Below are 27,812 nucleotides of genomic sequence, written 5' to 3' on the forward strand. Positions count from 1 at the left end.
CATGCTGCCCACCCCTGTAATGCGTTCTGGGATGACTGGATTCTGAGAGTGAAAATGACATCTCCACATTATCAAATAAACCATGCTTTCCAAAATTTAACATGCACACAAATTATCTGGGATCTTGGCAAAATGCAGGTGCTAATTCAGCAGGTCTGGGGTGGGGCCTGGGATTCTTTATTTCTAACAAGCTCCCTGGTGATACTGATGCTGCTGGTGCTGCTGGTCCAGAGACCACACTTGGAGGTGCAGGTAATTGAAGGTACATGCTCCTCTTATTATTTCTCCTCTGCCTCTAAAGTAGGCAGGTGTGGCTGAAAACAGTCACTTAAATCATACAAATTTTATTAATAACAAAATGAGTATAGTCAGTTGCATTAAATAGTCAGAAAAGGGATTTGATTTTTGCCTTACTTGGGTTTTTTTCTTGCTAATTTCAGAAGCCTTTGTTAGAGGTTAGTTTTCTAGACAGTGTATGAGAACATTTTCTCCATCGTCATGATCCAACATCAAGGTGTTACTAGGCTGTCTTCAGTGCCGGATGGACAGTTTTACTCTTTGTCATTTCTCAAGCAGGTAGCTCAGGCTGCTTGCCAGTCTTAAAGATTTTCTGGTTTTGAGGGCTTAAAAAATAACTCAGGTCTTATACTGGTTAATTAAGCACTCATCTGCTCATCTGAAGGGGGTAGGTAGAAAGAATGTAAAATCAGCAGGACGGATTTCCCCAGAACCTCTAGCACTCCACTGACATGGCACTTGCTTGCCACGTGACCTTGTGCAGGGCCATGACTGATTCTGCAGCACATCTTCGATTTTCCTGGTGGAATGATTTTGTGGGCAGGATGATCATCACTCAGCCTTTCCTCTGTGGACCTGAGAAGTACCTGAGAGAGAAAACTGCTTTCTTCTAAAGGCTTTTAACTGCTTTGGAAACAGCTTTCTTATTTTTCTTTGTCATTGGATTTTCTGTAAAAACTCAGATCAGAATTCATAGACTTGCTGAATTTAAAGGAGCCTCAAAGCTTTAATGAACCTAAATTTTTCTGTTGAGGAACAACTGTATTGACTTTGTCGGACATTATGTTTGTTTTTGCTATCCCCTGAGATTGAAAAAAAATTTTTTAACTAAGCTTTTTCTCTGGGTTGTTGTTTTAAAATAGGATTTATTTATCTGACATCATAGCTAGTTTTGGGGATAGTATTTTCAGGTTCTGTGTGCTAGCCCAAGAGACCTATCCCACACCAACATTGGGACCCATTTTTCATTATTGTCATAACTGAATATAACACTAAATCTCAGCAGACTTTTAGACTAATAAATTTTGTATTTAAGTAAGTCCGCACAATAACAACTGACCTGAGCAGTTAAAAAAAAAAATACCCCAAGCCTAATACACTTAAGATTCAATTTTATTTCTTTAAAACTTCATTCTTTATTACCTTAGTTAGAATGATCGCAGTGCCTGTCATGATCTGAGAAAAGGCATAATCTAGGGGCTGCAAACTCAAATGCCTAACAAGCACAGGGATTAATGTAAATGAAAGAAGTACATTGGATATAAGAAATGAGTAGCCTGGCTATCTTGGTCTTTCTTGGGTATTTCCACTTTGGATAAAGACATGGCTTAGAAAAACATTTCTTTACCAGAAGAATCAGAATAGCACAAATATGATGCTCAGGATCAGTAGGCAGCAGTGGGGTCTGTGATAGGCTCTAGGGCACATATTGTGTAGAGTGGAAGCTGAAAATTAGACCCAGGCAGTTATTACCATTTGAGAATATGCTATAGCTTTCTGTTTTTCAAAATAAGCTGGAAATAGGGATATTTAAATGAAATCTAATGATTTAAAAATTGGAATTTGTTGCCAACATTTTAAAAACATTAAACAGAAAGTGTCTGGGCCACAAATAGTCTTTGGGTTCCCAGTTTACAACCTCTTGCTTGTTCAGTGTGAAATGTTCTGTACTTTCCCTCTGCTTCTCCATTAAATCTAACTAGTCTCAGTGAGTTTACTGGTCCAGTGATCTACTCCAGGGAACTGAAAAGCATCCCTTAGCTCTGCTTAGACACATGTACGTAAGAGTTAGAGGTGCTGGTTTTAGGGGGTGATTGTGGGTTTTTGGAGAGTTGGTGAATGTAATCTCTCTAATTTTGCAGATGTTTCTATTGACATGCCAGACCTACTTGATATCAACCATCTCCGAGCCAGGGGGTTACAGCCAGGAGAGGAAGAACTTCCGGACATCAGCCCCCCTATCGTCATTCCTGATGACTCAAAAGGTACCATCTTCTGTCAGGAGGATGTTCTCTCACTGTCTCCCTGCCCCACCCGAAGATGAAGAGTCTCTTCTCTTCCACCACTCTGTTGTCCCTTGGCCATTTTCCTGTGTTTAACCCACCACAGACATACAGTAGGAGGCCTGGCTACAACAGTAAACTTAAATTAGTCATGGGAGGAGGCACAGACCCATGATGAGTAAATGAAAAGGACCTGCAGAAATCACTGGCAACAGAGGGCAGCAAATCTCCAAACAGTTTTTAGGTTATGTTGCCTCTGGCTTCCTCTGCCTCTCCTTCCCCCAAACGGACCTGTAGGGAAGATAAGGAGTGTGTTTTCAGTAGGCTTTTAGTTGTGAGGAGCTGTGTCCTCTTGGGAGTATGGTTGGACAGCCAGAAGGGGAAGTTCAATAGTGCATGTTGGTTTTAAAAATCTTGACCACATTTTACCTCCCCAGCTTAGTCACTGTTTCATACAAAGGAGCAGCTGGCTCTGTGAAGTCTAAATTTTTATTTAGAAATACTTAACTTAAAAAAATTTTTTTTTAATGTTTATTATTGAGAGAGAGAGACAGAGACAGAGAGAGACAGAGACAGAGCATGAGTGGGGAAGGGGCAGAGAGAGAGGGAAACACAGAATCCAAAGCAGGTTCTGAGCTCAGAGCTGTCAGCACAGAGCCCAAAGCGGGGCTCGAACTCATGAACTGTGAGATCATGACCTGAGCCGAAGTCAGATGCCAACCAACTGAGCCACCCAGGCACCCCTAGAATACTTAGCTTTTTAAGGGAAAAGGACATACAGAAAATAATTGCTTCATCTTTGTGGATCGGAGGACAGGGGCAAAAAAATCTTGGTTTTATTGTTAGCTCAGTTACTGATGAAATCGGTTTCATTGTGGTTTCATTTGCTCACCTATTTACTGTTCACCTTTTTAATCAGTTAATTAGGTGAATTAATAGTGATAGAGCACTCTGGGCCCCTCTACCAAAGGTTTTTCATTAGTTGAGAATTGAATATTATTGGTGACCAAGTTCAGGTGCCAAAGAAGGGTAAGGTGAATCCAGAAGGAGCAAGATCAAATTCAAGATAGGCATCTATGTTCCATTATTCTCTAGTGCTAAGGCAAATGCTAAATTGTAGAGTATGGAAAGTAGGGAATGGAACTCTACGTGGCACACTCTGTTATGTGGCATAGGTGGTCCATTCAAGGGGCCAGAGAGCAGAGATCAGTGATCAGTAAGCATCAGAGAAATACAATATGGTTTATAGTTCATTAGAACTGCTCCTGCTTTCTCTGATGTTTTTAACAGAATCCTTAGTTTGTAATTATATAGAGATCTTAGAAATACAGGGAGATAAATCATTTCGTTCATTAAGGTGATAACCAGAGCATCATGTTTTATCTGATTGAAATGCCTGAAACCTGTTTATTTTCACTCCCTACTCTGATGATTTCATATTGTATAGACTTGGTGGTATGTGTTGGGGGGAGCTGAGTGGTTGACAACAGTGTGGAATCCCTCGGGGTTGAGGGATTAGAGAGTGCCCTGCATGAATTCTTTTTTTTTCTCTAAAACTCTTTGCCGGGGCGCCTGGGTGGCGCAGTCGGTTAAGCGTCTGACTTCAGCCAGGTCACGATCTCACGGTCCGTGAGTTCAAGCCCCGCGTCAGGCTCTGGGCTGATGGCTCAGAGCCTGGAGCCTGTTTCCGATTCTGTGTCTCCCTCTCTCTCTGCCCCTCCCCCATTCATGCTCTATCTCTCTCTGTCCCAAAAAAATAAATAAACGTTGAAAAAAAAATTAAAAAAAAAATAAAATAAAACTCTTTGCCATGCTTTGGTCTCATTTCTTCCCTCTCCTTTAATTTCCAGATCGCCTGATGAACCAACTGATAGACCGTATGTATCTTTCGAAATTTTTCTCGGTTGTCCTACAGTTGTCATGGGTCTGACATTTATCTTTGGGAATTCAATAAAGGGGCATTGTTCTCTACATGTGTATGTGTGTAGCTTTTTCCTGGGTAGGAATGATTCTTCGTCTGCAAGTTGAGTTACCAGTAAATGTAAACCAGTGACATGGGGATTAAATGGCTCTGTAGCTCAGAAGAGTGATCATCAGCATGAAAGCCAACCAGCCCCGGATTGGAAACCTGGCCCTGCCATTTATGACTGTGCAACCTAGAAAAATTTACTTAACTTCTCTGAGCCTCAGTTTCCTCAAGTGTGAAGGTGGGCTAATGATGCCATTTTTTCCCACTCTGGCCATGAGTAGGGCTCTAGAGCAATGATGGCACTGTGGCCCAGCATTTTTCCCACTCCTGCTGTTGGACAGGACATGGCTGTATTAATTAATACTCTAAAGGTTATTAGTTTCATTGGATTGTGTTAATTTTGTAGACTTTTAGTTCCTTAATCCTGTGGGAATTGGTACTCTTGGTTTTCTGAAAAGAACATAATAAACTATTTATAATGAATATTTAGAGATTAATTAGGAGGAAGAAGGAATGTTTAACACTAAATACCCTCAATCTTTTTGTCTACAAAGCCCTCCTGGAGACAAACTTTTGTTAATTTAGAAGTTCATGTATTTTGCAAATGATTGATCATGTGGCTTAGACCTCCACATTTCTTTTCCTTGGTCAATTACGATTTGCTCTTTGCTAGAAGAAGCTGTTAGGGTCAGCGAGGGTCTTGGGAAAGCCATTGTCTCTGTGCATAATCTATAACAATAACAATGGCTGTTACTACTTTTGAATGATTACCATGAGTTATATTGCATTTATTATTTCATAAATTCTTCCAATGATAAATAGTTTTACTATTCATACAAAATCCAGTTTCTTATTTGATTTTCACAGTAAGAAGGGCAGGGCAGGTAACCTTTTACAGAGTATAAAATTAAGACCCAGAAAACTTCAGAGACCGAAGAGCTGGGGCCAGAACCAGATCTAGGAGTCAAATGTGCTTTTCATGCCACTTGACCTTTTCTGGAATGTGAGAGGTTTGCTGGCAGCTCCAGATCCTCCAGACTGCTGTCCTTCCAAGGCTTTTGCCCCAGGGGAGGTGAGGGGTGGTTGGACCTGACTGCCAGAGGAGTCTGTCTCTGATTGGAAGCACTCAGCCATTTTCCAGTGTTAATGGTTTGGCCATTGATTTCCTCCTAGATCTGAGCCTGCCGTCTTATCAGCAATTACCTGTACTCAACAGGAGAAATAGAGTGATCTGGGATTGTTTAACATTTGCATCCTTCCTTTCTCAGATTTTTAAAAAGAATAACTTTGATTATTTTCTTATTATGAGAGTAAAAGGTATTTATAAATTATGAATTATCAGTAGGAGCCATCTATGGTTTCATCGCCCATCTATAATCACTGTTAACTCTTGGCACATATCCTTCCCCTGTCCTTGACCCATGCCTGGCTCACTTAATTTTTCACAAAAATGGAATTAAACGCTTTCAATCTAATATGTTATTATAGACATACATACACCATTTATTGAGCTGCGCTTCTTAAACTGCATTGTAGGGAACATTAGAGTCTTACAAGATGTTGAAAGGTATCCTGTAGAGTTTCCTAGTTTCTTTACTGTAGGAGTCTTTATTACAGGATGTTTGAGTCTTCACTATGCTGATGCACCTTGTGAATTTCTAAGGGGAGAATAGAGAATGTAGATTTTAAAACTAATTTGGCCATGGAAACCCCTTGTTTTGTGGTTCAATAATGACATCTCTCTTGGAACACAAGGCCACCATACAACACAACTTGGGAGCCACTGTTGTCCTAAATCATTGCTTTCTTAAAATTTGGTCTTGATAGGATGTTCTGTTTGTCTTCCTTGTATGATAAATACATTTTGGATATAATTTTTATAGAAAAGATATCGCTCATCCTCAGTTCTACTACTACTATGTTCTACTAATTGCCGCCTTCGGCAGAATTTTCAGTAGAGACGTCATGAAACAGAAAACATGAGGGATATATTTTGTGCTCCTCTTCCCCCCTAGTTGTTGGATAATTTGAGAGCACTGTGTAGGTGTTTATTTGTGCACTTATGCATGCATGTATGTGTATATATATAAACATGTATATACATGTGCAAAAGTATATACAAAAAATTTATTGGCCTATATACATGTATGCATTATACATGCATGTATTTATGTGTGTATGTGTGTACATGTACATATATATAGATACACATGCCTGTAGGTTTTAATATATATTTTTGTACATTATACATATACAGACGTGTGCTTCTATGTATACACATGGACACACACACACACACACATATGTATGCACACACATCTCCACCAACATCTATCTATTATTATGAAAAGAAAAGAAAAGAAAATGCTCTGTGTCCAAGCCCAAGTTAGGTTTATAAAAGCTATCTCTTTCAAAATCTTAAATGTATACCATTACAGAACATATTCTGTCTTTTCTACTTAACATTTGGGCTCTCCATTTCCCCAGAGCTGATTATTTCCTTTGACCTGGTATATATAAAATACATATATTTTCCTAAAGGCCTGGTATAATTTCCTATGGGATTTAAAGAATAGGCTTTTAGGCCTGTAGATAATTCTTTTCTCTTCAGATTTCAGTCATAGAAAAACTGCTATAGGAAAGGTCTTGAGATGATCTGAGAGGTTGAAATGGTTCTGGGAATATACCAAATCTCCCCTTATGAAATTAGGGAATTGTTTTTCCGTGCTTGGGCTGTCCAGGTAATTAACATGGTTCCTATTTAGGTCAGATATAAACTCAGCTCAAATAGCTAAATATTTGGATGACTTAAAACACAACAAAACAAAGTTAAACCACCAAAAAAATAGCACTTTGTTTGGATAGCATGTGGATAGTGGGTGAGGAGAAGCTAAGACCAGAAGAGAGTTTACATTTTTACACCAGAATATTCTGTTGTGCCCCATAGCCTCAGACATTGATGAGTCATCAGTGATGCAGCTGGCCGAGATGGGTTTCCCTCTAGAAGCGTGTCGGAAGGCTGTGTACTTTACTGGAAATATGGGAGCTGAAGTGGCCTTCAACTGGATCATTGTTCACATGGAAGAGCCAGGTCAGTGGTTGGAAAGGGGAATAGCTTTGGAGTCTGATGAGATCTTCAGTGTTGTTAAGCCATGGAGATACTAACATGTCCTCTGAATGTGTCCCAGAAAATGACTTTTTAGCTCATGATTTAGCTTCTTAGCTCACTTTTTCCTGCCCCTCATAATTTAACTTTTTAGGTCACTTTTTTTTCTGCTTCAGTGAGGTGGCACTTTGCCTGTGGAGCAGAGTCACAGTGTTAATCTTTACTCTCACTCTCTCTGTTTTTTTAAATAATAGCTTTACTGAGATATAATTCACCTTTTTTTTTTACTGAGTACTTTACACCTTTTTAAAAATGTTTATTTGTTTTTGGGAGACAGAGACAGAATGTGAGTGGGGGAGGGGCAGAGAGAGATTGGGAGACACAGAATCAGAGGCAGGCTCCAGGCTCTGAGCTGTCGCCACAGAGCCTGATGCAGGGCTTGAACCCACGAATCGTGAGATCGTGACCTGAGCTGAAGTCGGATGCTCAACCAACTAAGCCATCTAGGCATCCCATAATTCACCTTTTAAAGTATGTAATTCAGTGGCAAAAAGACCAGTGGAAAGATGTGGGACATACAGGCATATGTCAGAGAGATGTTGTAGGTTGAGTTCCAGACCACCACAATAAAGTGAATCAAATGGATTTTTTAGTTTTCAGTGTATATAAAAGTGTATATAGTATGTTTACACTATACTGTAGTCTGTTGAGTGGGCAATATTGTTTACTGAAAACCACTGGGTGTACACTTCAAGTGGGTGAATTATAGGGTGTGTGAATTATACCTTAATAAAGTAGACAGAAGTGAAAGCTAACTAAACAACCCCCATTTCTTCATGCACAGTTTTCTATTTCAAGTCCTTATCATTTCTTAGTTAGAAATATAGGCATATCTCATTTTACTGCACTTCATCTGATTACACTTTGCAGATACTGTACTTTCTACAAACAGAAGGTCGGTGGCAACTCTGTGTTGAGCAAGTCTGTTGGTGCCACTTTTCTAACAATATTTGCTAACTGCGTGTCTCTGTGTCACGTTTCTGGTAATTCTCACAATATTTCAGACTTTTCCATTATTATTCTATTATGTGATCTGTGATCAGTGATCTTTGATGTTACTGTTGTAACTGTTTTGGGGTACCACAAATTGCACCCATAAGATAGCAAACTTAATCCACAGATGTGTGTGTTCTGACTGCTCCACCGACCAACCATTCCCCTGTCTTTGTCCCTCTTCTTGGGCCTCCCTATTCCCTGAGACACAATAGTATTGAAGTTAGGCCAGCTAATAACTCTATGCTGGCCTCTAAGTGTCCAACTGAAAGGAAGAGTCACACATCTCTCACTTTAACTTAAAAGCCAGGAATGATTCAGGTTAGAGAGGAAGGCGTATTGAAAACAGAGAGGCCAAAAGCTAGGCCTCTTACACCAAACAGTTAGCCAAGTTGTGAAGGCAAAGCAAAAATTCTTCCACGGAAATGAAAAGTGCTACTCCATTGAACACACCAGTGATGAGAACACACAGCAGGTTTATTGCTGATTTAGAGAAAGTTTTAGTGGTTTAGACACAAGATCAAACCAGCCACAACATTCCCTTGAACCAAAACCTAGTCTAGAGCAAGGCCCTCACTCTCTTCAGTCTATGAAGTCTGGGAGAGGTGAGGAAGCCATAGAAGAAAAGTGTGAAGCTAGCACAGGTTATTTCATAAGATTGAAGGAAAGAAGCCATCTCCATAACATAAAAGTGCAGGTTTTTCAACAATCAGGCTGTATTGTTTTACATTCTACCACCAGTGTATGAGGGTTCCAATTTCTCCATATCCTCACCAACACTTGTTATTGTTTTTATTATAGCCATTCCAGTGGATGTGAAAGTGGTAGCTCATTGTGATATTGATGTGCATTTCCCTAATGATTAATGAGGTAGAGCATCTTTTGATGTCCTTGTGGGTAATTTAAGTCTCTTTGGGGAAATGTCTATCCAATCTTTTGCCCATTTTTTTTTTTTTTTTGAGAGAGAGAGAGAGAGAGAGAGAGAGCACTTGTGCAAGCATGTGTGTGTGCAAGTGGGGGAGGGGCAGAGGGAGAGAAACACTCTTAAGCGGGCTCCACGACATGAGGCTTGATCTTGATTATGAGATCATGACCTGAGCCAAAATCAAGAATCTGACACTCAATTGACTGAGTCACCCAGGCAGCCCAACTTTTGCCCATTTTTAATGAAATTATTTGTCTTCTTGTTGAGTAGTAAGAGTTATTTTCATAATCAATACAAGTACCTTACCATATACATGATTTGCAAATATATTCTCTCATCCTGTGAGTGTTTTCACTTTCTTGATGGTATTTTTTGAAGCACAAAAGTTTGCAATTTTGATGAAGTCTAATTTTCTATGTTTTTTCTTTTGTTACTTGTGTTCTTGTTGTCATAGCTAAGAAGCCATTGCCTATCCTAAGATCTCTAACATTGAGGTCAGGGAGCCATTTTGAATTAATCTTTGAATATAGCTTGAGGTAGGGATCCATCTTCATTCTTTGTATGTGGACATGCAGTTGTTCCAGCACAATCTGTTGAGAAGACTGCCCTCCCCCATTGAGTGGTCTTGTCAAAACTCAACTGACCATAAATCTATGGGTTTATTTTTGGACTCTCTGAATTCTGTTTTAGCTGATCTATATGTTTATCCTTAATGCTAGTACCAGCTGTCTTGATTATTATAACTTCGTAGGTATTTTTCCTTCTTAGCTCTAAAATGTTGTTTATTTCAAGACTAAAAAAAGGAAAAGACCTGAGAATGATTATTTTTCCCAGATTTTGCCGAACCACTGACCATGCCTGGTTATGGAGGAGCGGCTTCTGCTGGGGCCTCTGTTTTTGGTGCTACTGGATTGGATAACCAACCTCCGGAGGAAATTGTAGCTATCATTACTTCCATGGGATTCCATCGGAATCAGGCTATTCAGGCGCTACGAGCCACGGTAAGCGTGAGAGACAGTGTGAGAATACTCTCCACTTATTGGAGGTCATGTGTATTTCTGCCAGTAGCCGTTGGGCTTTCCAGTGTCCTTTGATCATTTGGAATCATGTTCATCTCACTCTGTACCCCACCATGGCCCATAGAAATTATATTTGCATGTATTATATATATAGCTAAAATAAATGATTGGGGGGAATTATATGGACAGCTTAAGAATAGGGAGTAAAAAATAAAAATAGGGAGATAATGCAGCCAGGGCAAGATGACCAAACCTAAAGAAACTGTATCATCTTGGTGTTTATTACTCGCAGGGGTCTGAGATTTGACTTGGAGCTTCCTTGTGGCCTTAGAGCAGAGAAGGATGCATTAGATTCAGTGTTCAATAAGGCAGTTCTTGAGGAGAAATTTTACGTTTCTGAGACCAAGACCTTGGAGAAGTGTCTATCAAAAGTCCTCACAGAGAAGACTGAATGGCTTCTGGAATTTTCCATTTCTGTTTCTCTCTGAGGAGAGAGAAGATGCTTCTGGTATTAATGTTATCAGGAGAGAAGAGACCATGCAACTAGAGGGTACATAGAAGTCTTCCTCTTATAGTACAGATACCTGTTTAATATTGAGGGAAAGTACTTTTTTTTTTTCAACCCACCCTCCCTTGCCACACCATATCCATTTTTGAGTGGATGTCTGCTACTGATTCTTTCTTACCTTTCCTGACTGGTTGCCTGCTGGGGTCCATTGTTGAGGTCGTATAACAGTTCTCAACTGATGCATGGGGTGTGGCTGGAGCAATCTGTTTCCCTTTAAAATGCTTGAAATATCTCAACTGGAGTTAGTTTTCATTCGGGGTACTTGCTTTGCCCCACTTATTTTACTGCCTGAGTGTTTCATTGGAGATTCTGATGATGTTGAAACAAATTCTTTAACCTGCCATTGATATCACAAACAGAGGAAAATGTTTTTATGGTCAATTGTTTTTAACTTCATGGAGTTCAGTTTAAAACAATATAACCTAACTAACCAATGCTGTCACCATTAATCAAGGCATTAATCTTGTCTCTACTGCAATTTCAACAGTTCTGCTGACATTGAGGGAGAAGATGCACTAACATGGTACTCACATTGGCATCCCTTCTACCTGGCATGGCTCTGCAGAAAACACAGTTGATAGGGAATGTGGTGCATGCAGTTATTGTGGCCTGAAAAAGGGCTGTTCTTAGACATAGGCAATACTCTTTGATATTCTGCACCTCATCAGTAGCATTAGCCTGTGGGAACACTGAGCTAAGACTGATATGGACTTTGGAATGCTGGTCTGCTGCTCAGAACTGTTTTCTGGTGAATCCAATTACAGACCCCAGTTGGGAGACTCAGAGAATACCAGCTAAATGTGCATTTCATATGCAGGGTCAGAGCTTCTCACTCAGAAGCACTTAGGACTAATGAATTCAGGCCTCCTGTCTTATCTGCTTGACATCCTGGTTCAAGTGGGCAGGATATAATGAGGCCCTGGGACTGCATTCATTGTAAAAATGTTTTATTTTATTAGAATAATAACCTGGAAAGAGCCCTGGATTGGATCTTTAGTCACCCTGAGTTTGAGGAGGACAGTGACTTTGTGATCGAGATGGAGAATAATGCCAATGCAAACATGATTTCTGAGGCCAAGCCTGAAGGACCTAGAGTCAAGGATGGATCTGGAAGTAAGTTCTTGCCTTAGGGATTGTCTGAGCAATCGTGACCATCCATTGGCTCACGCCCTCCTCCCCCCACCCCAACTCACATTAAAACCTTTGCCATCATCCAAAATCAACACAGATACCGTCTTCTCGTAAATGGTGCATTTTGCCATTTTTGCATGGCCGTGGTGATCTGATGAAGTCTTGGACAAACTCAAGAGTCGTGTTGCCTAGAACTGTGTGTACTTAAGCTTAGTGATTGCTGTCAGTTTGTCACTCCTTTGAGATAAATTTTTTTCATGGACCGTGAAAATTTTTGTCCAAATGAGAGCATTTACTTTCGTGGTAGTATTTTTTTGAATAATTGAAAAGCAGTCTTATATCCTTGACCCTGTCATTGCCCATACCAACTGCTCATAATTTTCTGAAGAGCTATCAAGAGGAAGAGGCCAGTATTCTACTTTTTTTAAAGTTAGTTACTTTGTTTATTTATTTATTTATTTTAGTAATCTCCACACCCAGTGTGGGGCTCAAACTCACGACTCTGAGATCAAGAGTCATACAGTATTCAACCTTTTAATAGCAAACACATATGTATCACTAGGTGCCAGGCACTTGTTCTAAGAACTTGGTATATAGACCCTCATTTAATCTTCAACACACCTATTTTACATGTGAGAAAACAGAGGCACAGAAAGATTAGGTCCTTGCCCAAGTCACACAGCTCTTAAGAGATGGAGCTAGAATTCAAACCCAGAATCTCATGTTCTTTACCATTATGATGCCCTGCTTCTTGAGCTGTCATTGCCTCTAGAGGAGTGTTGTCTTATTAGCCTGGTGGTCACCACCTCCTTGAGTCAGATGCCAGCGTGCCTCATTGCTCAGCATTATTTCTTTGGCACACCTCCTTCCCCCACCACATATAGCTCAGCTGCCTTGCTGCTGTAGCCACAACACCAGCTTACTCAGGGCATCGACTCTCCCTACTTCTAGGCCTTTGCTCAGGTTAATCCTTAATTGTGAAATGCGCTTCTCTCCCATCACTTCCCACTAAAACCCTTACCATTATTCAGAACTTGGCCACAGATTCTATTCCGTGGGACTGCTTTCCCAGGATCTTCATAATTAGTGCTTCCTTATCTCATGCCAGTAATAATTATACTGATATTAATGATACTTCCATTTGTGCCACAGTTAATCCTCACAATAATCCTATGAGGTAGATATCATTATTATGTCCATTTTTTAAATGAAAAAAATGAGGTAGAAGAAAGGTGAAGCTTGTTGAGGTCACATAGCTAGCTAGTGATGGGTATAGAATCAGAATTCCAATCCAGGTAATCTGCCTCCAGAGCCTGTGCCTGAAACCCCTATAACATAATGTTTATTCTTTTGTTATTAGAAGTTTCAAATTCATCTTGCAACATAAAATTATTTATGTAAATATTTGCATCTCCTGTTTGGGAGCTTGTGGAAGGGAGAGGCTGTTTTATTTTTATAAAGCTCATGGTGTCTAGCACATAGAAAGTACCAAGTAAAAAATAATTGGATTTAATTAATTTTACATTAGCAGCATTTTTTCCTGTAATAATAAAGCTGTAGCTCTCATTAATGGTCCACGCATTAGTGGTCTTACAGGATCTGTAATGTGTATATTGATTTACCTCTAGAGATAGACGGTGGGAGGGAAACTTTCTTCTTCTTTTATATAAAATAGGAATTTCTTCACTGAAACTGTTGTTATCCCGACTGGGTAAGAAAAGGATGAGATCTAGTTCTCCCAACTTCCATATTCTTCTAAGAGTCTTGTATTACTTTTTGGAAATTGGTGACTAATGGATGTTACTCAATAATTCATGAGCAGGATTTTATTACATGTTACATATCTATCGGTCCACTTCTTCCTTGATTTTCTGTAATGGACTTTTCTTTGGGGATGGTACGTCCTCCTCACGGAAGGAATAAACCACAAGATGGGGCCATTGTAAAGCTGCCAAGATATTTGGCTGCAGAAAGGGAGAATCTGATCCTTACATTTTCCTGTTTTCTGATGGAGCTTGGAAGGACCAGTCACTCTCTTACAGATGGTCACTAATGGTCTGGAACAGCCACATCATCTCCCTGGGCTTACTGACTTGGAGTGATCTGCAGGTACTCCTGGTGCTGCTGGTTTTGAGTTTCATCCTTGAATGGGATGTCATGATGATGCTTTTAAGCATCTTTAAGTTGCAGGCACTTGGGGCCAAGCTCTGTGGTCTTATTTTTCACTGCCCCCAAATTTAGGGCTCCTGTGGGTGAGGGTGGGGAAGGAGACAGCGATGCACCATGAGAAATCAGGTATAGAATATACTGCATCTAAAAGCAGTAGTAGGTGAAAATTTTAATTATGAAATGCCAAAGAAGTATAACCCACCCTAACTTACCCATTGCGTTTTATATCTGATTTTTTTTTTTAAATTTTTTTTCAACGTTTTTTAATTTATTTTTGGGACAGAGAGAGACACAGCATGAACAGGGGAGGGGCAGAGAGAGAGGGAGACACAGAATCGGAAACAGGCTCCAGGCTCCGAGCCATCAGCCCAGAGCCTGATGCGGGCTTGAACTCACGGACCGCGAGATCGTGACCTGGCTGAAGTCGGACGCTTAACCGACTGCGCCACCCAGGCGCCCCCGTTATATCTGATTTTTAAGAAAAACGGATGTTTTTAAAGTAGACTTTCCAGCACCATCTGCCTTGCCCATGGGAGGTGATCATAAAAGTGAATGATTGAATGAAGGATGAATGAATGTTGGGAGATAAAGTTTTTGCTGTCTCCATTAAGTGCCAGATGGAGGAATTGGTAGTGTACTGTTTTGTGTTCTATCACATAAATCATAAGAAAAGAAAAAGATGATTTCTTATACTTAGCTGCATTAGCACTCCCAAACTCAAATGTCAGTCACTTCTTTTTTTAAAAATATTAACATTTATATTATTTTTCTTATAATTAAAAAGGGTATTTAATAATTTTAGCAACTTGAGAAAGTGCAGATATATGAAAAGAAGAAAATAAAAATTACTTACAATCCTACTTCCCAGTCATAACCACTATTAATATTTTGTGTAGGTTCTTTAGGCCTTTCTATGAAACTGTATGAAAATGAATATAAATATGTATATTTATGAAAATAGAACATTCATGGGACGTCTCAGTGACTCAGTCGGTTAAACATCTGACTCTTGATTTCAGCTCAGGTCATGATTTCACAGTTTGTGGGATTGAGCCCCATGTTGGTATGGGGGATGGGCACTCTCAGTGCAGTGCATACTTGGGATTCTCATTCTCTGTCTGTCCCTCCCCCACTTGTGTGCTCTGTCTCTCAAAATAAAATTAAAAACAACCACAATAAAAAAAACAAACATTCATTCTGTACATGCTGTTTATAGCCTGCTTTTCCCCTGTGTGTGTACATATATGTAAGTCTAAATCGTTGAACGTATGCCAATAATATCCCATGTACAGTAGTACCATAATTTATACACCTGATTTTAGGCCAACTAATCATATAAATAAAAGACAGTTGTAGAAAGAGTTTCAAATAATAGGGTTATTTTTACATCCAGAAGATAATAGCAATTATTTTTAAATAATACATGTCTTAAAGGACGAATTCTGTTTACAGAAGTACAACAAATACCTCCTTCAGTCACTGTCCAGATAGTAACCATTTGTTCCATGTTTAAGTTTTTTTCTCTTCTGTGCTCCCTTACTTTTTTCTCTATTAAAAATTATTTGGGGGGCGCCTGGGTGGCGCAGTCGGTTAAGCGGCCGACTTCAGCCAGGTCACGATCTCGCAGTCCGTGAGTTCGAGCCCCGCGTCGGGCTCTGGGCTGATGGCTCAGAGCCTGGAGCCTGTTTCCGATTCTGTGTCTCCCTCTCTCTCTGCCCCTCCCCCGTTCATGCTCTGTCTCTCTCTGTCCCAAAAATAAATAAACGTTGAAAAAAAAAATTAAAAAAAAAATTATTTGGTTATTTCCTTAGGGTAAATTTCAGAAGTGAAGTTTTTGAGTCAAAACTGTGTATTTTCGGGGTTTTAATGCAGATTATTACATTGGCCCCCAAAAGCCAGCTCTGGTGACTCTCTTGCTCCCCTGTCCCTCGCACCAGTGCCGTCAGGCTAAGTACTGCCCTTAGTTTTCATATTTTTATTGGCTGGTTGTTTTTCTTCTTGTGTTAATCACTTCCTCATTTCCTTTGGTCCATTTTCCCATTTTTTATTGAGGTTTTCATCTGTTTTTTATTGATTTGTATGAGAGTTTCATATATTGCATATTAGCTTGGGAATACCTGGTAGCTCGACAATATTGAGTTTTTCTGGCCAGAAACTTGCTATTTATCCTTTTTTTTTTTTTTTTTATTCACCTCTCCCTTCGCCCACCCCTGCAAAGCTATATGGTTTTCTTCATAAACTTCCTGTGTATTTGTGGTTTAGTGTCTTCTCAGAATTACATTTTCTGTTACTTATGAATATAATTTTAATGTATTTTTAAATACAATTTTTCCCCATTATGTTTTCTAAATTGTTACTGCTGAATTTTGGAAAGTTCCTGATCTTGTAATTGGCCATTCTGTAGGGATTCGGTTAGAATTACATTAAACTCATAGAGGTTCACCTTGGAAGATGTGTATTCTGTGTGGGGTAGGTTGTTTACATTCCCAAAACATTGCTTTGGACCTCTTTTTGGGTTGGTGACTTGGTGGAGACATTTGACTTGGTGGTAATGGAGACAATTTAACGGTTTAGGTAATTGTTATTTAGGAGCAAAATGGAGAGCCAAAACCGACAGGAAAACCAAGTAAAACCAACAAACTCCTTTTTCCGGTTCTGCTGTAAGTGGAAGGAGAGCTGAGCCAAACTTATCTAGGCAAAAAGCGAAGTATTGTATCATAAAACCTGGACAGTCCCAGGGAGACCATGCCCTTGATTCTGGGACTGAACCCCCCCCCCTTTTTTTTTAAGTTTGTTTTAGAGAGAGAGACGGAATGTGCTAGTGTGAGGCGGAGAGGGGGCAGAGGGAAAGAGACAGAGAGAATCTTAAGCAGGCTCCATGCTCCACGAGGAGCCTAGCACGGGGCTCGATCCCACAACCCTGGGATCATGACCTAAGCTGAAATCACAAGTCAAGATGCTTAATTGACTGAGCCACCCAGGTGCCCCTGGGACTGAAACCCTTTTATCTGTTTGTTCCCCTTGGCTCTGCTTCTTCTGGGTTGGTGCCACTCTCAGACAGCGTCTCCCTAATGGCCCTGAGGTGACTTCCAGTGCCTCCTACAATGTATGTCTCCAGGTTAAAATCCAGCGGAGTACTGTCCTGGAGTCCTTAGCGAAGGTCCTGAGAATCTGAGTCATGTGCTGCCCAGCCTTCCCCTGATCACTGGACCCACTCATGGAACCTGAGGGTGGAGACCTTCCTTCCTAGCTTGTGATCTGAGAAGGGAAGGGAGTAGTCCTGGACCAGGAATATCAGCATCATCTGTGAACTGGTTAGAAATGAATATTCTTGGGCCCCACTCTAGACCTATCAAATTAGGACCTCAGAGGTGGTCCAGCAATTTAGGAGTCAGCAAGCCCTCTAGGTGGTTCTAATTCAGCCAAACTTTGGGAACCACCACCCTACAAGCCAGATTAGGTTACCATTGCCTTAAGAAGGAGGACAGTGGCTGCTGGGACATCACTATACCATGTTAATGTGGAAAATAATGGCAAGATAGGTGTTTGAATTAGGAAAAAAGTGACTATATAAGGACAGGGATTACTGAAGCACTTGTACTGGGGCACCTGGGTGGCTCAGTCGGTTAAGTGTCCGACTCTGGCTCAGGTCGTGATCTTGTGGTTCGTGAGTTGGAGCCCTGTGTCAGGCTCTGTGGCAACAGCTCAGGGCCTGGGAGCCTGCTTCAGATTCTGTCTCCCTCCCTCTCTCCCCCTCCCTCACTAGAACTCTGTCTCTGTCTCTCTCTCTCTCTCAAAAATAAACATTTGGAAAAATTAAGAAAAAAGAAGGGTTAATGCTAACAACACTGGGTGAAATAGCGTGTCACTTATTGAATGCCTGCTAAGGCACCCGCTACTTCCTCCACAGCTTTCCTTCACTCCTTACGGCTGGGTGTTCAGATGAGGAAGTGGAGACCTGACAAGTTAGGTGACTTGGTGGTGGGAGAACCAGCTTGGAATTCAGGTCTGCCTGATTTTGAAACCTGTGTACCTCCTCCTTCATCTTACTGGAGATTTTCTAAATTGGAAGGGAAGGAGGAGTCTGTTTTTCAAAAGGCTCTATTTATCATCATATTCTGCACATTGTAGGGCTATCACCTAACTTTCTGTTGAGTTTTTAAACATAAAAAGTGCAAAAATCAGGCCTTTCAGTCTGACCTATCTGGGCTTTTGCCATTTGCAAAATTATTTCTGTTTCTGTGTTGTGCTTAACGAGCATTTAATCTTTCTTTCTTTCTTTCTTTCTTTCTTTCTTTCTTTCTTTCTTTCTTTCTTTTTAAGAACTCACTGATTGCCAATGTAATTAAAATGTGATTAGGCTGTGATTACTCAAAATCTGCTCTGGCTCCTTCAGCCGCATCGCTGTAATGGCACAGACAGCTTCTACTGCAGCTGAGATTTTCCAGCAAGGGGAGCAGAGAGACATTTATATAATGGTGGGTCTCCCAAAGTGTCAGGCTCCCTGAGGGATGCAACGGGAATAGGATCCACAGAGCAGGAGGTACAACCACGCAGCGGAGCTAAACACAAGTGGTCTCTGGAAAGCAACACACACTTAATGCAGCTGGGCTCCTGAGCCCATGCATTTCAGTATCTGCTTGTAATTCCTATAGGCCTTTTTTTTTTTTTTTTTTTTTTTTAATGGCATTATTGGAAGTTAAGAGGAAGCCAGTCTGAAATAAGCTAATTTATACTAAAGTATGAATGACTGAGAACTATTAAGCTTTGGAGGGGATTCGTTGATATTTAGAGTTTTAGGCAGTATAAGAAAGAGAAGTCAAGAGGTTTTGGTAATTTTGAGCTGGCTGAGGTTGGGGAGCCCATTTGTAGGCTCTTTAAGACTCTGTCTTTGTTGTCAGCTGCCTTAAGCTGTTCTTGATTTACCCAAATGCTCCTTTTGCTTTTTTTGGGAATTCTGAAGTTTTCTCAAAGCTCCAAATCCAAATCTACCCTGTTCTCTCCCCCCCCACCTCCCACTGTGTTCTTTTCTCAGAGCAGTGATGAGGGAAATCAAGCTGTTCTGGGTAGAAATTGTTTGCAGATACAAGGTATTTGTGAGTCAAATGTTAATAAATTGGGAATGATATCCCCCCCCCCCCACCGTTGTACAGAAGGGGTTAGAGGTGGGTAATGGATCCAGTTATTCCAGTTAGGAAGATTCAGTTGGAAGACTCAGTTTGGGTTTCTTACCAAAAAGCTGTGGAGCCCCTGGGGTCTCGCTGGTCCTTTTAAGGAGTCTGTTGGTGTTTGTGTACTCTGTGCACGCTCTGTAGACTAACTAATGTGTCACACCCTTACAAGATAGTACTGCTTTTCAAATATACAGCATATAGATGCTGTAATGGCTTAACAAATATAAATTCATTGAACTGCACTCCTGAATCTAGAGTTGCTTTAGGTCATTACAAGTTGTCGAACTATAATTTTCAGAAAGGTAAAATCATGATTTTCAGGTACATATAAACTGAGCATGTATCACAGATTTTCTTTGACTCCTTAATTACTGAGGGGACCAGTTAGTTTTTATTACTGGTTCAAAAAATCGGAGAAGCCAGGATGTTGAAAGATAATTTGACTGCTGAGTTAAATATAAAATTAGTGTCTCAGGGTCATAAATCCTTGAGGGTATACATTCCACTGGACAGAAATTTTTTGTATTTTTACCAAACAAAAATCTACAAGTTAACGAGTAACTTTACTAAGTCTGGGACCTTTAGTCAGTAGTAAGCAGTGAGATGAACTTTCATTCCCCTAGACTGAGGCCAGCAAGCCTTTCCTCTAAAGGGCCGGAGAGTAAATGTTTCAGGCTTTGTGGGCCATAATTATGTCATCTGGTATTTTTGTCCCTCTCCTCCTTCCTTTCTCCTTGGCAGTACAGAAGTAGTCTGAGGGCTGGATTTGGCTTATGAGCCATCATAGTATGCCAGTCCCTACCCTAGACAACCCTTGGGTGGCCATTCCTCCATATGACATGAAAGGGCAGGCTGCCTGCCTGGCTCCTCTGTTTTCCACGTGCCACCCTTGTTTTCTGACAGTCCTTTCTCAAAGAATAAAACCAGGGCACAGTCACTGTTTTGTTGTTTAGGGCGGTGGTGGTAAAATTTTGATATTAAAAAATTCTTCATATTAGCAAGGTTGGACACATTTTTCTAACGTTCAACAAAGGACAAGTTTTGTTGGGAGAGGGAAGTGAGGGGGAAAGATGTGAGTTGGAGACACTGTTTAATTCTGGCTTTCTAGAGGGACATAGTGGTTTAGGCAATTTTGTCCAGCTCTTCCGGGTACTTCCAGAGTTTCTCTGTTGCAAGTCAGCATTTAAAAAATGATTTGCCTTGCCTCAAACTGCTTTTTCTATCTCCGTGAAGAGGGGTCTGCACATTTTTTGGGAGTGTGTGCACTGATGCTGTTTTTTTAGAGGGAGGCCTCTGGGAACTTGGAGAAGAATCAACAGTAGCTGCCCTGTTGGGTTTATTCGCCTTCACTTTCTCTTTTGGAAGCAAATATCAATTGAGATTTCTTACCTGTTGAGTTTTTGCAAATGCATTGGGAGAGATGCTCTCTTTTGCTGGTGGTTCCAGCAGGAGGTCTTGAATAATGCAAGGGGTGGTTGCTTATATTGATAAACATTGTTAATTTTAATTATAGGACTAAGATTTATGCTAATCCTTTTTTTTCTTTAATTCATTTTTATGATTCTGAGTATACATTGAATTGTTTTTAACCAAAGAGAGGAGAAATGCCTTTGGGGGCTTGGGAATGTATGGATGCATCCCTTTCTCTGTCTTGTTTTGTCAACTCATTGGCTGTGTTGGGGTCTAAGCAATGTTTCATTGTATGACCCGTGCTTAATGTGAGCAATGTTCATTAGATACTCTGTTCAGTTATTTACATCATTGTTTTGGGGATCAGTTCCATGGGAGGGGGGAAGTCTTGGTTAGGGTATCATGTCCTGTTTTTATTTCATGAAGACTCTAAGAGAGCAGCTTCATTTTGGGAGACCAGTACTGTATCTCAGACTGAAGTATTGGAATTTTATATAGAATTATTCCAAAGAGTTAAAAAAATTTTTTTTAATGTTTATTCATTTTTGAGAGAGAGAGAGAGAAAGAGAGTTAATGGGGGGGGATGGTGCAGAGGGAGAGGGAGACACAGAAACTGAAGCAGGCTGCAGGCTCCAGGCTCCGAGCTGTTAGCACAGAGGCAGATGTGGGGCTTGAACCCAAGAACCACTGAGATCATGACCTGAGCTGAAGTTGGATGCTTAACCAACTGAGCCACCCAGGCACCTCATTCCAAAGAGTTTTAAAAACCAGCCAGGGTCTAGAAACATGAACCGGTCTCTGCCCACCCTCTCCCTTGCTTACTGTAGGGTAGGTTCTTAGTGTTGGGGGGGGCAAAGGGGAGGGAAGACCAAAAAGGGTGCTTGGGTCACTATTTCAAAAACTAAGTGCCAGGCAAAATGATTGCCACTCATAATTGGTTTTGCCTGGTTTCAGGTTTTAAACTTGGATTTTATTTATTGATTGATTGATTTAGTCATCAATTGATATGACAGCTAACAACAAAAATTTAGTTAATGATGGGAAAGGCAATCCCCTCTGAGTGATATCTTTGTTAATAATAATTTTTTTAAAAGTTTATTTTGAGAGAGAGAGAGAGGGGAGGGAGGGAGGGAAGGGCAGAGAGAGAGGTAAAGAATAAATCTCAAGCAGGCTCCACACTGTCAGCTTGCAGCCCGACGTGGGCCCCGAAGTCACAAACTGTAAGATTGTGACTTGAGCTGAAATCAAGAGTCAGATGCTTGACTGAGCCTCCCAGGAACCCCCTTTTTTAATAATTATTTTACTAATTTATATTTTGGTAGGTGGTTTATAAAATATATACAATATAAGATGATATAAAAACAAGTGAAGAAATGGAGTGAACGGAGTTGTTCTCTAATTCATACCTTTATTTATATGTTCAGCAAATACCTATGAAGCGTCTATTGCATGCTAAGCCACCATTCTCTGTGTCAGGAATATTTCAGTAAACATAACAGACCGACTTCTTATCCTTACGGAGATATATTCTAATCTGAGATAAAAGGAGATAGACAATAAATAAACACACAAGTAAGTATGTAATGTGACAGGAGTTGCTTCATGCTGTGTGGACAATAATAAAGCAAGGTTGCGGGTGAGCTTAGGAGTGAGGGTGGGGGTGGAAGTTGCTCTTTTACAAGGTGGTTCAGGAAGTCCTCTCCGAGGTGATAATTTCATCCATGGTCTCAATGAAGTAAGGAGTGAAGTAAGTAAATGACATCTGAAAGAATAGTTTCAGAGAGGGAACAATAAGTGTAGAGGCTTGAAGGCCAGAACATGCTGGGTGTTTGAGGAGTAGCCAGGAGGTTAGAGTAGCTGGGATGGAGTGAGGGGGAGAAGGGGAGTAGCCAGGGTGGAGTGAGGGAGAGGGGGGAGTAGCCATGGTGGAGTAAGGGGGATGGTGTGTAGCAGGGGTGGAGTGAGGGGGAGAAGGGGAATAGCTGGGATGGAGTGAGGGGGAGCAAGGGAATAGTTGGGGTGGAGTGAGGGGGAGGGGGGAAGTAGCTGAGGTGATGTGAGGGGCATAGGGGGAGTAGCCAGGGTGGAGTGAGGGGGAGAGGGGCAGGAGATTGGCCTCCTAGGTCATTGTGAGAGGAAGAGTTTACTGTGAGATACAGGATGCCACTGGGAAGGTTTTGAATAGTAGTAATCACAGTTTGACTTCCATTTAAAGACCACTGTGACAGCCATACTGAGAATAGTCAGTATAGGGCAAGGGAGGAAGCAAAGAGCCCAGATAGGGGGCTGTTGTAAAAATTCAGACAAGTGATGACAGTAACTAGGATCAGGCATTACTAGTGGAGGTGGTAAAAAGTGGTTGGATGCTGGATATATTTTGAAGGAAATGCTGACAGGATTTGCTGATGCATTGGATGTGTGTAAAGAGCCTGAGGAGACATGAAACTGATATAACATTGTGTGTCAACTATACTAAAAAAAATTTACCGAAAAGAAAAATAAAGATGGGTGTCAAAGAGAAGTCAAAATTTTGTCCTGAATGGAAGAATGGAATCACCATTAACTGAGATGGATAAGGCCGAAGAGAGAATGCTCAACAAACTGGAAATGAAAGGAGCTTTCTCAACCCGACAAAGAGCATCTACAAAAACCCCATAGCTCATATCATGCGTAATGGTGAAAGACTAAATGTTTTTCCTCTAAGGTCAGGAACAAGACAGGGATGTCCACTCTTGCCATTTCTATTTAGCATTGTAATAGAATATTCTAGCTAAGGCAATTAGGCAAGAAAAAGAAATAAAAGGCATCCAAGTTAGCAAAGAAGAAGTATAACTTCTGTCTATTTGCAGATGATATAATTTTGTATATAGAAAATCCAAAGGAATTCACTAAAAACTTTTAGGACCAATAAATGGATTTAACAAGATTATAAGAAACAAGATCAGCATACAAAATTCAATTGTATTTCTGGGCATTAGCAATGAACATTCCAGAAATTAAGAAAATAATTCCATTTAACTCCATGCAATGGGATGAGATCACCCAAAGAGAGAGAGTGTGTGTAGAATGGAGAAAAGAAAGGTCTGAGGTCTAAGTTCCAGGTCATCAGTCTTTGAAGGTCAGGGAGACCAGGAGGAGCCCACGAGGCAGCTGAACAACCAAGAGACAGTTGTGTCCTGGGGGCAAATATTTGAGGAAGGAGCAGGTGATCAGCAGTGCGTGATGTGAAGTGAAGGGGGAGTAAGGTTGGGACTTGTGGGAAAGTAAGTGGATGAGCCTGAGTGAACAGCAAAGGAGAGAAGGAATTAGAGAGGGAGGGTCAAGGGAAAGAGTGTGTCCAGAAACAATACTTTGGAAAATGCAATACAAATTAAGCACTAGAAAAATGAACAGGTAAGCTCATTTTCTTTCCTTATTAGATTCAACAGACATGAATACTGTTCTGAAATTATTATGAAAGTTTGTAAACACTCCGTTGTGGCCTGTAACAGTTTGCAGAGTGGACGGGTACCAGTCCATGGAGCCCACTTGGTGTTTTTAGATTGAGGCCTGGCCCGGGGAGCATGAGCTGAAATTCATTCAGAATGGGGATGTCCAGAATACTTTGCTAGATGGGAGGAGGTACTTATTAGAGAATAAACATCGGTCTTACACTAAGGCTCTATATTTTCTTCTTCAGAAAGCATGAAGTCTGAATTTTGGTCCCGTATCGTTGTGAGCAAGTCAGAATCCACAAGAAGCCTACTGTGAAGCATTATCCTTTTCTATAAATGACAACAGCTCTCTGCTGTCTTCCTCATAATCCTGACATTTGTATAGTATTTTAGTCTGAATTGCTCACTTACACCTTATACAACCTTGTGAAGTGGGTGGATTTTTTAATCACTGTGAAGAAACGAGCTCAGAAAGAGGAAACCACTTTCTGCTCTCATGCTGCTTAGAAGTGAGAGAGCCAGGACTTCCCCGTTAGACCCGTGAGCTTGCCACCAGACGTGGCTATGGGATTTTAAAGCCCCTTCCAGATAGGAATCTAATGTCAGCTGTGCTTTGATAGTTTATGTCCTGTGTTGTGATGAATTTGCAGGTCAAATTTGATGTCACTTTGGGTGTGTGTGTGGGTGGGTGGGTGTGTGTGTTCTCAGCATAGCAAGGTAAACAGTCTTTGTCTTTCAATCTAAACAGTTGCTGGGGTTCACTGTTGTTGGCTTTAATTTTTTTTTTTTAATTTTTTTTTCAACGTTTATTTATTTTTGGGACAGAGAGAGACAGAGCATGAACAGGGGAGGGGCAGAGAGAGAGGGAGACACAGAATCGGAAACAGGTTCCAGGCTCTGAGCCATCAGCCTAGAGCCTGACGCGGGGCTCGAACTCACGGACCGCGAGATTGTGACCTGGCTGAAGTCGGACGCTTAACCGACTGCGCCACCCAGGCGCCCCAGCTTTAATTTTTTTTAAGTTCATTTATTTATGAGAGATAGAGACAGCAAGAGTGGGGAAGGGGCAGAGAGAGAGGGAGACACAGAATCTGAAGCAGGCTCCTCCAGGCTCTGAGCTGTCAGCACAGAGCCTGGTGCAGGGCTCAAACTCCCAAACTGTGAGATCATGACCTGAGCCGAAGTCGGATGCTTAACCAACTGAGCCCCATAGGTGCCCCCACTGTTCTTGGCTTTAAATTCTAATCTGAAGTGGCTTTGGTTTCTGGTAATGCTGCCTTGTAACAGAGGTGTTTCTTCTTTCATAGTGTATGAATTATTTGCGTTCATCAGTCACATGGGAACATCTACAATGAGTGGCCATTATGTTTGCCATATTAAAAAGGAAGGAAGGTAAGTCTTTTTTAGAAGGTAAATTATATCCATGTTTTATTAAGCACCTACTGTATGCCAGGGACTCTACTTGGTGTATATTATTGTTATATTATTTCATTTGGCTCTCAACAATGGTTTTGTAGGGATATACTCTTAAAGCCATTTTACACATCAAGACACAGGAGGCTCAGAGAAGTTGAATAGCTTGAACTTAGCCTGTAAGTAGCTGGTATTCAAAGCCTCTCTCAACCATTATACCAAAGTGACTTCCCAAAATAAAGATACATCCTGCAGCCGAATGTGTAGATATTTGGGACCTCCATAGGATTGCCAGTTTTAGCCAACAAAATGAGAAAACTGGATGCCCTGGAAATTTGAATTTCAGATAAACAACGAATAACTTTTTAGTATAAACATGTCTTCAGTATTACGTGGGATGTATTTACACTAAAAAATTGTTTGTTGCTTGCCTGCCATTTAAATCTAACTGGGTATCCTGTGTTTTATCTGGTGTCCCTAAACATCCACTGTTTTGCCTTATTGTGGCCTTACAGTGGGCTTATTGGCTTCTTAAGTAGAATTGCTATGTGTGTGGTGAGCCGGGAATAAGACATCTATGGCATGTGAGGTTGCTGCTCTCTTCAGAACCTTCTCCTTGGGCTGGATCCCCACATACCCCACTGGTTTGTCTTCCTTGAGCTTTCCTCTGAGCAGCCTGTGTGTCGGCCTCCTGCTTGAGGCAATGCTCAGCCCCTGGGATGCTGGAGAAATGGAGTCTTGCCCTGTCCTGGTGGGATGTTGATCTTATACAACAAGATGCACTGCAGGGGAGACACGTCCCCCCCACCCCTGCGACTTGGTTGTGCCCCTTTTTGGTATGTCTTTTAGTGCTGTCATCTTAACTTGATTAATGAAACAGTTGTGCACAGACACTTGATTTATAGTGAGAATTTTTTTTTATTACTAAGCAAAATATTCTTCCTAAGAAAATGAGCTTAATTATAATTTAAGAAGCCATACAGTTTATGGCAGGGAATTTGTAAAGTGCAAAAACAAGCAAAGAATATGTCATTTGAAAGCCTAAAGATAATCATTGTTTATATTTTGATAACGCTTCTCTTTGTTTTATTATTTTCATTGGGAGAGGGTATATGTCTATGTACATATGCTATATATAAATGTACGTATGTATTTACAACTTTTCTAAAAGAGTAAGGTATGCACACAGCACATACAATTTTTTAAACTTTTTCTCCACTTCATACTGTATTGAAATAATTTTCCCACTTTACCAAATATTCCTTGAAGACATTTTAATAGTTGTACAGTAGTTCACCACATGGCTCTTTACTTCTTATTTTTACCTAGTTTTATGTCTCAGGCTGAAGTAAGTGCTGTCGTACATAATTCTTTGACTTAATTTCTGAGGCCATCTATGGATTTCTACAAAAGGGGCTATGAGATCAAAGGGTTTAAAATGTTTGGAAACCCCTTTAATGACCACTTTTGAGCTCAAGAATAAAAAAAGTAGTAGTAAATTCCCACCAGTGTTCTGTTCCTTTTTATACAACAGGCTTGGGTTTGTCTTAAAACACCTTGACTATTATAAGGATGGAACAGTAACTTTTTTTCCGCTAAGCTTCCTGGGACTGACTGAAATCATCGAATTCTTCTCTTTTGTTTTCAGATGGGTGATCTACAATGACCACAGGGTGTGTGCCTCAGAAAGGCCCCCTAAGGACCTGGGCTACATGTACTTTTACCACAGGGTACCACGCTGAGCCTCAGATGTGCCAGTTGGCCGGAAGAAGCCACACGCCTTTTTAATTTGCCAAAAAAAAAAAAAAAAAAAAAAAAAAAAAAAAAAAACAAAAAAACAGAGGTTGGGACAGCCAGACATGAAATGAAGGAATACATGGGGGTATTTATAGTTTATTTAAAGAACATCATTTGACGCCTTCTGAAATAGAACTGGGAAGGAATTTCTATTAGTGATGATACACTACTGTAGATAGTTTTTCTTTTTATAAATGTTCAAGGAGAGGATGATTTAAAAAAAAAAGTATTTATACTGCTGGTGGGGGATCTGCCAGTGTCACACCAAAAATGGGAATGTGCCATCAGCCCTCTGTTATGCTTTGGGGGGCCCATGGTGTGGCCTCACCCCCAAATAAATGAGA

General features: G+C 40.7%; 1 protein-coding gene across 1 annotated transcript in view; it reads left to right on the forward strand.

The window, feature by feature from the left end:
* USP13 (ubiquitin specific peptidase 13) overlaps positions 1 to 27,509 on the forward strand; it is a 115,109-nt gene extending 87,600 nt beyond the window's left edge. Inside the window, exons 15-21 of the mRNA XM_040480830.1 lie at positions 2,160 to 2,282; positions 4,151 to 4,177; positions 7,217 to 7,360; positions 10,188 to 10,354; positions 11,900 to 12,053; positions 25,566 to 25,650; positions 27,320 to 27,509. Of these exons, the coding sequence (XP_040336764.1) occupies positions 2,160 to 2,282; positions 4,151 to 4,177; positions 7,217 to 7,360; positions 10,188 to 10,354; positions 11,900 to 12,053; positions 25,566 to 25,650; positions 27,320 to 27,413 (794 nt within the window). The 3' untranslated portion in view covers positions 27,414 to 27,509. The remainder of the gene's footprint in view (positions 1 to 2,159; positions 2,283 to 4,150; positions 4,178 to 7,216; positions 7,361 to 10,187; positions 10,355 to 11,899; positions 12,054 to 25,565; positions 25,651 to 27,319) is intronic.
* The last annotated feature ends 303 nt before the right edge of the window (positions 27,510 to 27,812 follow it).

The sequence above is a fragment of the Herpailurus yagouaroundi genome, unplaced genomic scaffold (assembly GCF_014898765.1).
Source record: "Herpailurus yagouaroundi ecotype Mexico unplaced genomic scaffold, PumYag 159, whole genome shotgun sequence".
In the NCBI taxonomy this organism is placed as follows: Eukaryota; Metazoa; Chordata; class Mammalia; order Carnivora; family Felidae; genus Herpailurus; species Herpailurus yagouaroundi.